At 45.2% G+C, this 16,686-nt stretch overlaps 2 protein-coding genes across 3 annotated transcripts in view; both read left to right on the forward strand.

Annotated features, from left to right (window-relative positions):
- Positions 1-8,548, forward strand: part of LOC141804231 (choline transporter-like protein 5-A) — a 34,114-nt gene extending 25,566 nt beyond the window's left edge. The window contains exons 14-22 of one of the 2 annotated variants that reach the window (XM_074688563.1): positions 2,481-2,568; positions 3,015-3,283; positions 3,363-3,457; positions 3,544-3,647; positions 3,731-3,804; positions 6,241-6,311; positions 6,434-6,522; positions 6,679-6,763; positions 7,412-8,548. In XM_074688563.1, coding sequence (XP_074544664.1) covers positions 2,481-2,568; positions 3,015-3,283; positions 3,363-3,457; positions 3,544-3,647; positions 3,731-3,804; positions 6,241-6,311; positions 6,434-6,522; positions 6,679-6,763; positions 7,412-7,509 — 973 coding nt within the window. In that variant the 3' untranslated portion in view covers positions 7,510-8,548. The remainder of the gene's footprint in view (positions 1-2,480; positions 2,569-3,014; positions 3,284-3,362; positions 3,458-3,543; positions 3,648-3,730; positions 3,805-6,240; positions 6,312-6,433; positions 6,523-6,678; positions 6,764-7,411) is intronic. The other variant, XM_074688564.1, reaches the window with a different exon arrangement.
- Positions 8,549-9,140: 592 nt separating this feature from the next.
- The window catches only part of LOC141804229 (voltage-gated inwardly rectifying potassium channel KCNH6-like), a 43,904-nt gene continuing 36,358 nt past the window's right edge, over positions 9,141-16,686 (forward strand). The window contains exons 1-2 of the mRNA XM_074688562.1: positions 9,141-9,216; positions 10,055-10,285. Of these exons, the coding sequence (XP_074544663.1) occupies positions 9,141-9,216; positions 10,055-10,285 (307 nt within the window). The remainder of the gene's footprint in view (positions 9,217-10,054; positions 10,286-16,686) is intronic.

The raw sequence follows: 16,686 nt of genomic DNA on the forward strand, positions 1-16,686 counted from the left end.
AGGGCTGCATGATATGGCCAAAATCCAATATCTCGATACTTTTACACTATATCTCAATACACAATTTATATCTCGCTATTCTGATTTCTCTAAATCACTATATTAAAGGTGTAGGCAGTGGTCTGGGAGAAAATGAGTGGAGAGGTTGTTGATAAACAAATGTAGATCCCCCTCTCCCTTCATACCCCACCCCTGGCTTCACGCCCGAAAGATGATGGACGTGCATCGTCATGGAAACAACCGTAGAAACTGCGTAGCTGACCAACATGGTGGAAGCTGGACCATCAAACACTTGAGGGTCAGTTCTCTATAATACGTGAAGCCATATTTATTGCTTTGAAAGTAGTAGTAGTGTGATGAGTTTTAGTAGTACTGTAGGAAAAGATATTATAATATTTAGATATATAAACATTTTCTGATCAAAGACGTGCGATGCTCCACAATAGAAAGGCCCAGGTTGTTGAGCTTACCTTTGAAAGAGACTTGACCCACAGATGTACAACGGAGTGGGAGGACGATGTCCTCAGGAGATTTAGCTGCATCACTCGCCGGTTCCAGCTGTTTTAAAGGTATTTCTATCTTTAGCTTGCTACTGTTGTTTGGGTTTCGTAGTTCTTTGATTGTTGAATGGTGTTTGATGTTCACTCTAATCATGGTGCACGAAAGACGAACGGTTGTGTGTGCACCGGAGGGAGAGAAAAGAGAGGGAGGGACGTGGCTTTCGTTGTGGTACAGTGCCTTGTATATGTGAATTAGAACTTTACACAATGGTTATGTATCCAGTAATGAACAAGAATTTGCGCCCCCTGCAGCTGTCATACTGCCCCCCTGTTTCATTTTGTCTGAGGTCAACTCTGGGTTAGCACACTGCTAAGCTGCAAAGCTAAGGTAACCCTGACTCCTCAGATAACAGTCGCCACAACTCAACTGCCATAATTGATAGCATCACAACAACAGTACATTTTGGCAGATTAGACAATAAGATGAATGCTAGACGGCTGTTACTGTTATGTGAAGCATAACAAAGCTAATATTGCTTACCTGTCCAGAAGAAAGACGGCGACATGCACGTCTGTTTTCAGCTCTGTTAAAACGCGGAGTTTCCTCCACCGTCGGAAAGCCACACCAATGTTGACCCGGGTCTTCCCTCTGTTATGATCACAGACCTTCTTTTTCATTTTATGCTCTTCTGTCCTTTTTCTTTTAGGCTGTTTTTCGGCCATTGTTACTGTTGGTATTGCTCTGCTTTCTTACGTTAACTTGTACTCGATTTTCGCAATACAGTCATCTTATATATCTCACGTGCAAAAACCCGCGATACATGGAGTATTTTTGATATATCCCCCAGCCCTATTTAAAGTTTCATTTTTACAGCACAGTAGACTGATAAAATCAGATTCAGAGGAACTGTTTGCACAATATCAGATTTTCAGAAACATGGGCAAACAATATCAGAAAAATTGGTTGGCCACCCTAAATGAGGCTGACTTATCAAGTCCCACCTCACCAATAACACTCATTTTAGACCACCCCAATCCGGCTTTTGTCCCCAGCACAGAAACAGCACTGCTCAAAATCACAAATGACCTACTCCTGTCCTCTGACTCTGTACACCTCAACATTCTTCTCCTCCTCGACCTCACCGCTGCATTTGATACCATAAACCACACTATTCGGAACATGCCATCAACATCGCTGGAGCTGCACTCTCCTGGCTGAAATCCTACCTTAATAACTGTTTAACAGTTTATTTACATCAACAACTGCTCCTCCTATACTGCTCCACTGACTCAAGGCATCCCCAGGGCTCTGTGCTTGGTCCCCTTCCTCTCATCATGTATTTGCTCCCCCTTGGTGACATTATCCGTCAACATGGTCTTCATTTTCGCTGTTACACTGATGAAATTCAGCTCTACATTTCCACCAAACCCATAACCACAGACACACACTCCACACTCATTGACTGCCTCACAGACATAAAAACATGGATGAACCAACAAATCAAACCTCATAATCATCAGCCATAGGTCCCTCACTAATCCCATCCAGGATTTCAGTCCCCCCCCCCCCCATAGGCCCAAGCACCTAGGGAATCTGGGCGTTCTCCATAGTCGCCCCACCCTCTGGAACTCAGTCCCCACTCATGTCCATCACCTGCCCAGAACCATAAACTCCTAGACATCTGTTAAGAACTCACCCTTTGAAGTCAGCTTTGGTTGTGTTTGACTTATGTTCCGAGCTGGACTTTAACAGTTATTTTTATTAACAACAACTACTACTACTACTTCTTGTATTATTATTATTATTATTATTATTATTATTATTATTATTATTATTATTATTATTATTATTATTATTATTATTATTATTATTGTTTTTAAAAGCTGGTAGAAATCTGGCTCTCCTGCCCCCTGCTATCCTCTGCTGCCCCCTGCTGTCTGTCTGTGTGAATGTTTCATCTTAACCTGCTCTGTGAACAGTTACCTGGCCTCCTCAGGTGAACCCGTCTACAAAGTGATGTCACCTGATGTCAGCTGTCCCCAGGCCAACAGCACCTGTGACCCTGAGGTATGACTTCTGACCCCTCTACCCCCTGTGCTCTGCTTATACACATACATCTATACATGGACGACACACCCTCATCTCCTCTGTTCTTTGTAAGTAGAGACCAAAAAAACTGGAGCCAAACATGTTGGGTCTGTGTGCTTCAGTGTCTGTTTTCCAGAGGAAAACCTGCTCAAAAACTGAATTCTTTAGCAAAACTAAAGGTTTTTAGTAACCCAAGAATCACTTTACGCAGTAATGGATAGAAACTTCAGATAAACTGGTCTGTCAAAGGAAATCCTGTCCCAGATTTCACCATTATACATGTAACAAGAGGAAAACCAGTGCCCTGCCTCACCATGTTTCCAAAGAGCTGTGTCTGCAACAGAAGCTTGAGCAGGAGTCTGCAGATCAAAACACAGTCACACACACACACCTCACACACACATGTGTGTGTTTGTCTCTGTCAGACCTTTAACAGGACACAGGTCTCCCTCTCAGCCCTGTGCCTGGGCTCTCAGTGTCTCTTTGCTTTCTACGGAGGAGAGACGACGTACCACCGCTACCTCTTCCTCCTCCAGCTCTCCAACCTGCTCATCTTCCTCTGGTTGGTGAACTTCAGTCTGGCCCTGGAGCAGTTAACGTTAGCCGGAGCCTTCGCCAGTTTCTACTGGGCCAGGAGGAAGCCTCAGGACATCCCCCCTTGTCCTCTGTACTCCTCATTCAGCAGGGCGGTCAGGTCAGGATCTGGGATGGGGTCAGTGGAACCATGAAAAGGTTCTGCTTCATTATCTGTGCTCACACTGCTGCTTCTGCAGGTTCCACACCGGCTCTCTGGCATTTGGAGCTCTGATCATATCCATAGTCCAGCTGATCCGGATCATCCTGGAGTACCTGGAGCAGAAACTGAGGGGTACACACAGACACACACTCTGTAACACACGCACAATTATTGACAAAATCAATCTGCACGGGGTAAAAAGTGATGATGCTGTACAGGTGCCAACAACAGTCTGTCCACGTTCATCATGATCTGTCTGAAGTGCTGCTTCTGGTGTTTGGAGAGATTCATCCGCTACCTGAACAGAAACGCCTACATCATGGTGAGCCATGGTTTGATTTCATCATTAAGGTAGAGCTAACAGTGTATCAACAGAACAGGTGTATTTTCTCTCCTGTCCACCAGGTGGCCATCTATGGTAAGAACCTTTGCACCTCAGCCAGAGAGGCCTTCTTCCTGCTGATGAGGAACATGGTGAGGTGAGGACAAGAGCTGTGTTCAAACTACCTTCCACTGCAACAGCACCCACTGATTTGGTCTAACATTAGCAGATGGGTTAGCTAAACAGCTACAACACCACAATGCTAAGGCAAAACGTAACGTCAGATAACCATGAGGTGAGCCCACAGACACCAAGAGGATTGTTGAAAGTTTAAACTACATTCAAAAGTTGTATTCACTAAATACTACATTAGAGTACTTCTTTTAGTAAATATACTGCGTAGTGTGTACTTACTGAAGTCAATACAGTATGTAGTGTGTACTGCCTGTAGATAATGTATTGTGTGGTGTGTAGTGTGTAGTGTGTAGTGCGTGCAGCCTACAATGAATATGGTATGTAGCGTGTACTGCCTGTAGTTAGTGTTCTATGTAGTATATATTTATTATAGTAAATGTAGTGTGTCATGTTTACTGGCTATACTAAATGTAATATGTAGTGTGTACCGCCTGTAGTGAATTTTATGTCAGTGTTACCCAACCCTGGTCCAGGAGTACCCCTGCCTTGCATGTTTTTTATGTTCCCGACTCCAACACACCTGATTCAAACGATCAGCTCGTCATCAAACTCTGATCGAGCCTGATAACGAGCCATTCATTTGAATCAGGTGTGCTGGAGTGGGGTAACATCTAAAACATGCAGGGCAGGGGGTCCCCAGGACCAGGATTGGGTAACACTGGTTTATGTAATGTGTACTGCTTGTAGTTTATGAAATGTGAAGTGTCACAAATATTTTTAATGTGTGTACTTCTCCTAGTTAATGTTGTGTGTAGTGTGTACTGCCTGTAGTGAATGCAGTGTATAGTGTGTCGTGGTTTGTGCGTACTTCCTGTAGTTACTGCAGTGTATAGTGCAGTATGTACTCTTCTGTTTAACCTGTTGTTGTATGTTTGTTGATGATCAGAACTGGGATGCTAAAGCAGCCAGTGACCAAGCAGACAGAAAAACTGAGTTTCATCAGCTGATGGTTGGAAAAAGTGAAGAAGCAGTTCATAAACACTTCAATCATTTTTATAGAAATAAACACCTACCTGTGGATGGGGTTCCTCTCTTTGAAGACAAGAAATGAAAGGGATCACTGATGTTGGTAAAGCATCAGTCCATTTTAAAAGTTACAGACTGTTACTTGGTGTTGTAGTATTGCAGTTACAACAGTAAGCCAATGGTGGGCGGCAGTGATGCACTCCAAACTGAGTACCACCTGCCATAAACAGAAAAAGAAGAACACAGAGACTGTGCCGTCACATTCTAAGAAGATTTCCGGAATCAAGAGGATCTCTGGGATTTTTTTGTCATTCTGCAGATTTCTCTGTTTTTCACAAAGTAAATATTTCAATCAGGTGAGACGTTTACAACAGAAAGAGTTTTGAAAAGATTTAATGAATAAATGCACAGAAAAGTTTGGTGGTTAGACCCCATCAAACGTTTACAATAATCAAAGTAGAGGGTACAGTGGCGTTATGAATTATGAATATTCCTGATGCGGTCTAGACGGTGGTGGTGGTGGTGGTGAGAGTCTTGAGAAAGCTGGATCTGTAAGATTTGGTGAGGACTGCAGGGCTGAGGAGCAGAACTGAGCAATGGAGACTAGGGGTGCCCAGGGAGGAAGAGGGTCGTGACAAGAGCCTGAAAGACAGCTGACAAGCAGAAGAGACCCCATTTAAACTTTGACAGCTATGAATGATTGGCTTACAATTGAAGCAGAGACAATGTGATTGGATAGAGAGAAAAGCGGACACGCCCCCGGTCAGCTAGTAAAGAGAAGTGGGAAAGAGTGAGTGAAGGAACAGTAGAGTGTGAGCACCCAGTTTTCCTGACTGAACTTTCTCAACGCTTCGTTAAGTTTTCACCAAATTAGTACGCTCATTTTGAAAGGCTTGTCTTAACCTAGCTTTGTTTGAGTTGGGATGAGGTACAGACGCAGGCCCCTAGCCTCTCTGCTAACAGCTACAAGGCAGCCATGCCCTTATATGGGCAAAACTCATGTGCTCACACAGCACCACAGGGTTTCACTCTGGAGAACATGATGACAGCTTCCTGGATTAGCAATGAACATCCTTGAACAGATTCAAAGTGAAAACGTAACTGTGAGGAAGAGTGTTTCAGCTCTTCTCCATCAGAAACAGAGCTGCTCTGTGGAGCACCTGCAGGCTTGGAGCACTTCCACTCTGTAGGTATGAAGCTTCAGCACGTTGGCTGTAGGTGCAGGTTTTGGTTTGCTGCATCATGTGGCTTCATTTGCTGTGCATGTCTGTTTTTTTGCATTTATCTTTGACTCCTGTGTGTCCTGTTGTGTGTGTGTGTGTGTGTGTGTGTGTGTGTGTGTGTGTGTGTGTGTGTGTGTGTGTGTGTGTGTGTGTGTGTGTGTGTGTGTGTGTGTGTGTGTGTGTGTGTGTGTGTGTGTGTGTGTGTGTAGGGTTGCAGTCCTGGACAGAGTGACGGACTTCTTGTTGTTTCTGGGTAAAGTCCTGATCGCAGGAGGAGTTGGTGAGTAACTGAAAAAAAAAAGAACAAGCCTTCACATCTGACTTTTTTCAAGAATGTTTCTCACAAGTAGAAAGAAAATGTGACAGTGTCATGGTGTGTGTGTGTGTGTGTGTGTGTTACAGGTTTGATTGCCTTCTTCTTCTTCACCAAGAAGATTCCTGTTCTTCAGGAGGAAGTCCCTGAACTCAACTACTACTGGGTCCCCTTATTGGTTAGACACACACACACAGACATACACACAGACAGGCGCGCGTGCACACACACACACACACACACACACACACACACACACACACACACACACACACACACACACACACACACACACACACACACACACTTCTCTTGTCTTGTTTTCTGCCCTCAGACGGTGGTGATGGGTTCATATCTCATTGCTCATGGTTTCTTCAGTGTGTATGCCATGTGTGTGGACACACTCTTCCTCTGCTTCTGTGAGTAAAGACGCAGCTTTCCAGAATAAAACTCTTTGTAATGAGGATGGAATGTCTACAGGGGGCAGAGTTGTCCTCATCATTAGTGGGAGTAATACATTTATCAAGGTACCCATGATGAGGTGAGGGCTGTGTGTAGGGATGGGTACCTTTCACATTTTGAAACAATATGTTACCGATGCCCGGTACCTGGCAGTTGGTATTGGTACTCAGCAGTATTTTCTGTACTTTTGTGTGTTTATGTGGAGATAAATATTAGTTTGTTTAACTATAAAATCACAAAGTTTTTCAATTTAACATATTTATTCTTCAATATTATAACCTTACTCTGCTGTGTGCATGTCCAGGATCGAAAATCGCCTACTCTTCCACACCCTCACAGTCACAAGGATGGGTTTAGGTACCTAAACATGGTACCTTTTGATTTAACATGTAGCTGTACTCAATATTACAGACTGAATTCAGTCAGTACCTGTAAAAGTACTTAATTCGGTACCCATCACTCACTGTGTGTCAGTGACATGTCCACCAGGATCTGATCATTAATCTGACTAACTTTACCTAACTTCCCTTCATCCTCCTGTCTGTTTTCCTTTGCTGTCCATCCATCCATCCATCCATCCATCCATCCATCCATCCATCCACCAGGTGATGACTTGGAGAGGAATGATGGGAGTGCACAGAAACCTTTCCTCATGTCTCCAGAGCTGCACAGAATCATGGGAAAACCCTCCCCGATGCGTTGATGTTTTACTTCCCGTCATTTAAACCATGTCTCCATGGTGACAGATCAGATCAGCCAAAAAGGAGACAGAGATAAGAAATGAGCCCACAGACAGATCCTGGGTTTGATGACTAGAGGCTCTGTATACACCACACACACACACACACACACACACACACACACACACACACACACACACACACACACACACACACACACACACACACACACACACACACACACACACACACACACAAACTGGATCTGCTGCCATTAAAACCTTAAATGAAGACAGTGACCCGATGGTTAGGTTTTGTCTGTCACTGCATCGAGGCAGAAACTTTGTGGAGCAATGGAGTGGACTGGAGATCTAAACATGTCAGGGTTACATGTTGTTCTTTGTTACCGCTGTCACACAGGAAGTGATGATTCTTTCTATCAATCAACAGACTGCAGTGTTTCTAGCTCCACCTTCTGGGGTCGGGTCATTATGTTTATCACCCCAACAGAAGGGAACCAAAAAGTGGGACGGTACAGGTCGGTAAATTGGGAACCTGTCCCAGTTTGAGTCAAAGGAAAGCCACAAACTGAACTGAACCGCTTGGTGAAACAGGGCATTAGGTTTCTGTGCCAGTCTTTAGCTGACCAGGATCTGGGTCCAGAAACCTCCATCATAGCCTTGAACTGTGAAGAGGGCCTGTTTGCATTGACAGGCTATCCAAACAGTGTGTTTGGAAAGAAAGAACATGTAACTGTAAGCCTGCCTGATGTTTGTACGTTAATCAGCTGATCCAGATATTCAGACTGGATGTGACAGTTCTCTGAGTGTGAAAGTCACACCTCTAAGTTTGTATAAAGGGCTGGACTGAGTACACGATGGAAACCTGCACATTATGGTTAAAATGTTCCTTATCCTAAAAACGCCAAATGTAACGATTCAGACTGATTACACTTACTGAACACACTGCACCGTTTGTAAAGCTTTTATACAGCTCCCTCTTTGTTTTTGTATGTGAAGATGTTGGCACTGTGAGCACTGATGTTCTGTTAAATAATCAAAAAAAGAGGTCTTCCAGATTTGTGGGGGTTTTTTATGTTTTTTTGATCTAAAAATAAAACAAAATAAAGAACTTTGAATTGTACAAAATGCCTTTTCTCTCTCTGTGTGTGTGTGTGTGTGTGTGTGTGTGTGTGTGTGTGTGTGTGTGTGTGTGTGTGTGTGTGTGTGTGTGTGTGTGTGTGAGTGTGTACACGCGCTCATGTGTGTTCGTGTTTGTGTCTGTGCGCGCGCTGATTTGTGTGTGTGTGTGTGTGTGTGTGTGTGTGTGTGTAGGCGCGCTCGTGTGTGTAAAAGAGAGAGATTTGATGTACGAGCGGTGCATGATGCGACCAATCAGACCAGGGGATGTAAATAATGGGCGGGGCTTGTTTCCAGAGTTAAAACAGCAGTGGCGGTGAGGAGAGAAAGAGGAGTGTGTAAAGTTGGAGCGGACTCTCGGCACAGGAGGACGGTGTATAACCTGTGTGAACTGAGCTTCAGAGATAAACTCAGATCAAAGATCAGGGTGAGGAGGTGAAGAGGTGAGGAGGTGAGGTGGTGAAGTGGTGAGAGAAGACAGTTCTGCTCTTTGGACTGACTCTTCGGTCTGGACCATGCCGGTCCGACGGGGACATGTGGCTCCGCAAAACACTTTCCTGGACACCATCATCCGCAAGTTCGAGGGACAGAGTGAGTACAGGAGGCGCGCACACACACGTGTGTTTGTGTCCACAAGTCTGTTCTGAAGCAGGGAGTGTGTTTCTGCTCCTGCTGATGATCCTGGATGCTGCAGTGTGTGATGTGTGTTCTTGTGCAGAGTGTGTTCTGGCCAGATTGTGTACGTGCATGTGATCTGAAGTGGAGTGTGTTCAGAAGGAATGTGTGTTCTGGAGCTGAATGTGTACTTGAGGTGTGTGTGTTCTGGAGCAGAGTGTGTTCTGGAGCTGAGGGCGTTTTGAAAGCTGGGTGTTTTCTGGTGACTCTGGATCAAAGTTTGAGAGTGAAGAGCTGATGGGGATGTCAGAGTGTCCTCAAGGCTTCATGTCAGGTTTGAACCCTCCCTGTTTGAAGAAGAGTGAAGGATCTGCTCTGACTGTGTTCACTCCCTTCAAACACAGTGTCCTAACTCAGAAGTTGGGACTCTGAGAAGACTCATGATGAAAATGTTTGACCTGTGAAAAAATAAGAACTCTTAAGAACACAGCTTCAGCTACTTCACTCCTTTCATTCCGAGCAAACCCTTCACTCTCAGCTGTGCTAGTTCAAGCTGTCTAAAAAACTAAAAAGGGACACATTAACATTCAGAGTCAGTGACCGCCTCACACAGCTCATCAGAGTCAGTGAATGCCTCATACCAGTGATGAACAGAGTTTCACACATGGGGACTGCTGGACTCTGTTCGTTACAGGATTCTTTTAAGTCCCCAACAGAGGTAATATCAGAGTCAGCTCTGTATGAAGAGTGCTGTCTGTGTGTGTGAAGGAAAGGTGTGTGTGTGTATCAATGTGTTTGCTCTCTCCCTCCACAGACCGTAAGTTCATCATCGCCAACGCTCAGGTGGAGAACTGTGCCATCATCTTCTGTAATGACGGCTTCTGTGGGATGTGCGGGTACAGCCGGGCTGAGGTGATGCAGAAGCCTTGCACCTGCAGCTTCCTGTACGGACCACACACCAAGAGACCGGCTGTGGCTCAGATGGCCAAAGCTCTGCTGGGAGCCGAGGAGAGGAAGGTGGAGATCTCCCTCTACACCAAAGACGGTACGTCCTCCACCACTCTGTCCATATGCAGATGTCTCTGAGGAACATCCTCTGAGGGACGTCCTCTGAGGAACATCCTCTGAAGGACGTCTCCTGAGGGACTTCCTCTGAGGAACATCCTCTGAGGAACATCCTCTGAGGGACGTCCTCTGAAGAACGTCCCCTGAAGGACGTCTCCTGAGGGACGTCTCCTGAGGGATGTCTCCTGAGGGACGTCTCCTGAGGTACCCCTCCTGAGGTACCCCCCCTGAGGTACCCCCCCTGAGGTACCCCTCCTGAGGTACCCCCCCTGAGGTACCCCCCCCCTGAGGTACCCCTCCTGAGGTACCCCCCCCCCTGAGGTACCCCCCCTGAGGTACCCCCCCCCTGAGGTACCCCCCCTGAGGTACCCCTCCTGAGGGATGTCTGGGTTTGTGTTTTTTTTTCCATGGCTGATTGGACAGCTCTCTACAGTGTGTTCTATTACACCTGTCAGCTCAGGTGTCTTTGAACAAACATGAAGGACCAGAACCATGGTCCATGTGAAGACAGCTGTTGGTCTGATTATCAGAGACACAAACATCAGTAAAGTCATGGAAGCCAGTAACAGAGGGGAATCAGAGTCAGACCTGAACCTCTGGGCCCTGGACCTCAGTCTCTGTAAAGGCCAGTATTAAATCAGGAGCGTGTTGTACCCAGAGCTCAGACATGGTGCATTAAAGTGACCAGGTTAATCCTTAAATCTGCTCTGAAACATGCTGAGAGTAAAGAGGTGCATCATGGGAGCTGTGATATTATTTCTTCGGTTAAGGGGAGAGGATACCGTCTGGTAGAGACCTCTGGTAGATACCTCTATCTTATCATGGTCAGAGTTTTTGGTTCTGTGAACACTGTTGTTGTTTTTAACAGCCCAAATATCATACATCCTGGTAACCCACCACTAACAGTTTGTTTACATCAGTTTAAATCATGTGTCCTCATGTAAACCTAAAGAATGAAACAGTTTGACATTTAAAACATCATTAAAGCTGGTGCCACTCCTTGGTACCGACAGTCTTTACTGGCTGTCCTAGAAGTCTCTAAAAGTCACTGAATGACGCCATTTTCTTATTTGCAAAATAAGCTGTCAACATATAACTGTCCTGGATGCTGTAGGAGAGAGGAATAACATGAGAGAGACAGAGCAGGTAAAACACAAAAAATAAGTTTAGAGCCACAAATAAACAACCACCTTAAAACCAGCTGGTGTATGCTGGGTCAACAGTCCAAACCAGAACAGGAGCTGCACTCTGAACTGTGATCCTCTCACACACATAGGCTACGTTCACACTGCAGTCAAAAGTGACCTGGATCTGATTTTTTGGCTCAAATGTGACCTGTATCTGATTTGTTTCTGACAGTGTGAACAGCACAAGTCGCATTGAATCTGACCTTTTCAAATCAGATTCAGGCCACTTTCAAATGTGGTACTGAATCAGATACATATCCATTTTCTTGAATGTGACCGCGGTCTGAACAGCCAGGTCGCATTTAATGTGACTTTGACGTCATTCTACAGCAGTTTACCTCAGGGCAAATGTTTTCAAAGTCACTTCATGGACAGAACATAATTAGAGGTTATTATAGAAGTGATTATTAAAAAGTGAGCTGCGGGGGGGGGTCTGGCGCGGGCCCTGGGGGGCGGGTAGGCCCGGCTGGCTCCCGTACCCCTTGGTGGGCTGCGGTGCGTGATCCTTCGGCCTGTTACTCGCTGGGGGCCTTGGCATGGCGGGCTCCCTGTGGGGTGCTGTCCTGTGCAAGTTGCTGGGGGGGGGGGCTACCCTGTTGCTTTGGCAGTGGTCTCCAAGGACTCTCATGGCCTCGGATTTTCTGGGGGACGGGCCGTGACCTCCATCCCACCGCTACATGCCCACATCTTGCCCCACCTGGCCTGGCTGTGGTTCCTGGCCTCCCCTCTGGGAAGGGGTCTGGTCCTGGGAGGGCTGGCTCTTGGGTGGCTTGGGGCCTCCGGCCTGCCGCAAGGGAGCGTGGGGGTGGCTGGGTGCTGGGGGTGGGGGTGGCTTGGGGCCACATTATCAAGACCCCACATTTCTGGTGTCCCTGGTTTCGTACAACCTTTACTTCCTGTATTGAATTAGCCCAGCACTTGAACTGCTATCTTAAATCAACAATAGTATACGTTTGTCCTCCCTCCTGTTTGTCTTGTCTCATCCTGCCTGTCATTATTTCCCCTTCTTTCACACTGTGATGTGGCACGGCCCTCCCCTTCAGCTCACATCAGGGGTTAAATAAAGTTTAGAATGATGGAGTAGCCTACAGGGAGGGCTGGTGATGGTCACTATAGCAGTTAATCATATTCACATCTCTCTGACTGCTAGAAAAAAAATGCATTGGTCTTTTCAACGCTGTCATCTGACACAGTGCTCAGCAGAAAAGATAATGCAGTCAAGGGGAAAAAGAAGAAAAAAAGAAGAAGTGATTATTAAAAAGTGTACCCATGTACCTATGCTTTTTTTTAAATAAAGAGTTTTAGTTATTTATCCAGCTACAAGCTTGATTAAACAATGTATAAAAGGACGAGTGATGAGAGAAAGCGAGAGAGCGCTGGGACATCGACTGGCATCTCCATTACACACACAATAAAGGATAAAGGTGAATGAATCGTACGTTTGTATTATGATAACTAACAAACTTAGTTTATTAACACTGCGCCGACTTTTTGAATGGATTAATCAGGCTGAAATAACAGTTTACAGGACGCAGAGACACCGATGATCCACTGCTGTCCATCTCATCCGTGTGTATTTGCGCGCTGCTATACTTTCTTACGAGACAGCGTCAGTCAGAGATCTGTCTGCTCCTGTCTGATCTGCCCCCAGACAAACTACGAACATCAGAACAGATGACAAAACTAAGTTTTTGCCTCTTTGTTCACCTGTTCAGCGCACTACGGCTCTGAGATGTAGCAGGGTCGGCGGGAGAGACTCTGGTGCGGGACAGAGTGTCCGCCTTAAGGTTTATAAGAAATAAAATATAGCATAATTACTATAAGAAGAGCTCACTCTAGGTGAGCTGCTGTAACATCAGGTTTTGCGTTATGGAAACAAACTTTCCAGCATTGTGAAGCACAGTTTTGCTCTGTGTTTGTTACTCCTCATCACACCGTGCTGTGCGTGATGTCAGTAATGTTAAACTGAGCATGCGTGTCACTTCTGAAGCGTGAGCTGTTCACATCACAGTCTGCAGTCAGGTCACATTACAGGTGTTATCTGAACAGCTAAACACAAAAATCGGATTTGAGCATTAAGGGCTGCAGTCTGAACGTAGCCATAGTGATGACACCACTTTAACACAGCGTCTGTGCTGCTGGAGAAATAAACCGGTCTGATAAAGGAGTCCAGAGCCCGAACCCACAGAGCTCCTCAGAGTCCTCAGAGAGCTCCTCACTCAGCCTACAAACTCCCAAGAGGACTATGAGCTTCAGAGGGATTCAGGAAGTTTCTGAGAGCAGCTCTGAGCGAGGAGGGGACAGAAACTTTGATCGTAGTGAGGAGGTGTGGTTGAACTTTTATCTTCCCAAGAAAAAAATCTGAGAAAATCCAAGGAGTTCTACAATTTTACCAAGAATGACGTCCCTAAGAGCTACTTTGAGCTCAGGATGCTTTGTGAATACAGGCCCTGGTTTTGTTGATGTGATCTGATCAGAAAAGATCAGATCAGCTGTTCTCTGTCCCCTCAGCTGAATCTCTAAGTTTCTCTTTTCCATGTTTGAACAGTTCCTTCACATCCAGAGGACCACAGAGAAGCTCCAGTGTAGGTGTGGGGACCGTATGGATAGGGAGGATATTAATAATTATCAGAAGAATGATTATATTTAGACATCAGACCACTGTAAATTGGGTCAGTGTCTAAAATAGTCGGAGCAGCTTACACTGAGAGCAGACGGCTCGGGACTGACAGGGAGCTGGACTGAGCCCAGAGAGACTGAGGGTACACAAAGACAGTGTCTCATTAACATGAGATGTTCACATTAGACCACAAATAAATCATTATATTTGCCAAGTTTTGTGCTCAGAGTAAAACTGTAGTACATTATAACCAAACCAAACCAAACTATTAACATTCAGTTATATTTGGAGCGGTTCTCTGTAAAGGCAGAGTTTTATGGCTATAATATTATAACCACAGTCTTAGCAGTCAGTGCACTGCTTTTTGGTCTGGGAGGGTTTCTGCTTTACTGACCCAGTTCAAGTCTTTATATTTCATGGTCTTGTAAGTGTCCACTGAAAAAGACACAGGCGTCCAGTCACAGTGACTTTAAACACCTCTCAGGGTACACGCTGGATTCCTCCACTAAAAACATTTGACCAATGAATGTCTGTCCTCTGAACATCTGTCCTCTGAACATCTGTCCTCTGAATGTCTGTCCTCTGGACGTCTGTCCTCTCAATGTCTGTCCTCTGAATGTCTGTCCTCTGAACATCTGTCCTCTGGACGTCTGTCCTCTGAATGTCTGTCCTTTGGACGTCTGTCCTCTGATTGTCTGTCCTCTGGACGTCTGTCCTCTGAATGTCTGTCCTTTGGACGTCTGTCCTCTGATTGTCTGTCCTCTGGACGTCTGTCCTCTGAATGTCTGTGCTCTGAACATCTGTCCTCTGAACGTCTGTCCTCTGAACATCTGTCCTCTGAATGTCTGTCCTCTGGACATCTGTCCTCTGAACGTCTGTTCTCTGAACGTCTGTCCTCTGAACATCTCTCCTTTGAACCTTAACTGTTAACTAACAGTCAATTGTTCCATTCATTCACAAAGGGACTGTTCTATTCTGATAATCTACCTGCTGTGTGACAGGAAAAACTAAGTATGCTCAACAGACAAAAAACCGCTCACAGTTGATGGCAGAAAGGACGTCATTCCTAGATGATGTGGGTTTCAATGTTTTTTAATGTTTGTTTTTGTAGTGGTAGGTATTGATCATCTTCCTGTTACCTGAATCTCAGTGGATCTCTACGAGCTCTCCTGTGAAAGACTCCTGCTACCTGAAAAATGACTGAATCCTGAGCATCCCAGGACTCTGAAGAAGCTGTCATGTCCACTTCATGTCTGTAGAGCAAGAGGTGTGTCCAGGACAGTGAGATTTAACAGAGTGATCTTTCAGCGTTGTCTTTGAAAGTCCTCCAGGATGTAACACAGGGGTCAGTGCCAGCAGCAGCTTGGATCAGTGTTCCTTGGCCTTTGCAGAATATGTATCTGTTTTATTTGCTCCAGACACTCAATTCACATGAGCAGAACAAAATTGTCATCTTTCACTGAGGTGTCCCCTGTCTACACCTTCAGGCTCCTCTGCCGGAAGGCAGCGTGGGTGCTGTAGTCCTCCAGCAGAGCTGTAGAGTCCCAGGGCTTTCATCTTGGTACGAGGTATTATTGTCCTTTATTTATTTATTTATTTATTTATTCATTTATTTAGTTTGTGTGTTTTCTGAGACCTGTACTTATTTGTGGTTTTCAAATTGAAACAAGTCAACAGACAGAGTGTTACCAGCTTTGTGACTTAGTGGATATATATAGTGGCTTTCCAGACTCCTCTAGTCCACCTGGTCCACCTTGGTTGCAGTAGTTCCTCCCATCATGCATGAACCTGCTGCGGCACCCAGAGTTTCTCTTTGGGCTCACTTCACTGATCCCAAGTTCGGTTAGAAGAAAGAGGCTTTTATTTTGATTTTTTTTTTTTTTTTTTTTTTTAAAGGACAGAAGAAAGTTCATTGACAGTCTAAACATATTCAAAGTGTTTATTACTCTTTTTTGACTCATCTGTGACTCCATTTCTCTCTCCTATAGCATCCATGACAATCACAGTTCTACACTTCTACAGTTTCATTTAGCAGATGCTTTTGTCCAAAGTGACGTACAACACAAGCAAGAATTTAGACGGAAGGGAAAATTACACACAAATCAGGTGAAGACGTCATTTACTGACTTCTAGGAGAGCCAATAGCTGCTTTCCTTACAACACAATTCTGACGGGACACCAGTGTCCTCAAGGTGTCCTCTCAGTGTCCGCTGCATATAAGAAAATCCACAGGGCTTTAATGTGGTCTGCCATCAGCTCTCACCTCTGTTATATGGTTGATTTGGTTCTTCCTGTGGATCAGCAGGTCGTGGGCTTATTACTTTTGCCTGCAGACGAGTTCAGAGGGCGATGGGCTCTGACACACAGAGGATGTGACAGGGCAGAAGGATTTCTGACTCTGCACTTCTTTTCTGCTCACTTTTACGCTCAAAGTCTCAGACCAGCTGACGCTCTGAACTGCTCCCACTGACCAGTCTGAAACCAGAGAGTAACACTGTGATATGAGCTTCTCACAGAGGATTCTGCTGATGTTTAGGAAAAAAATCAGTTACAACTCATCGAAAAGCTTTATTC

This window comes from Halichoeres trimaculatus, unplaced genomic scaffold (genome assembly GCF_033239565.1).
Source record: "Halichoeres trimaculatus isolate MK-OKI-2021-1 unplaced genomic scaffold, fHalTri1.1 fHalTri1_scaffold_15, whole genome shotgun sequence".
In the NCBI taxonomy this organism is placed as follows: Eukaryota; Metazoa; Chordata; class Actinopteri; order Labriformes; family Labridae; genus Halichoeres; species Halichoeres trimaculatus.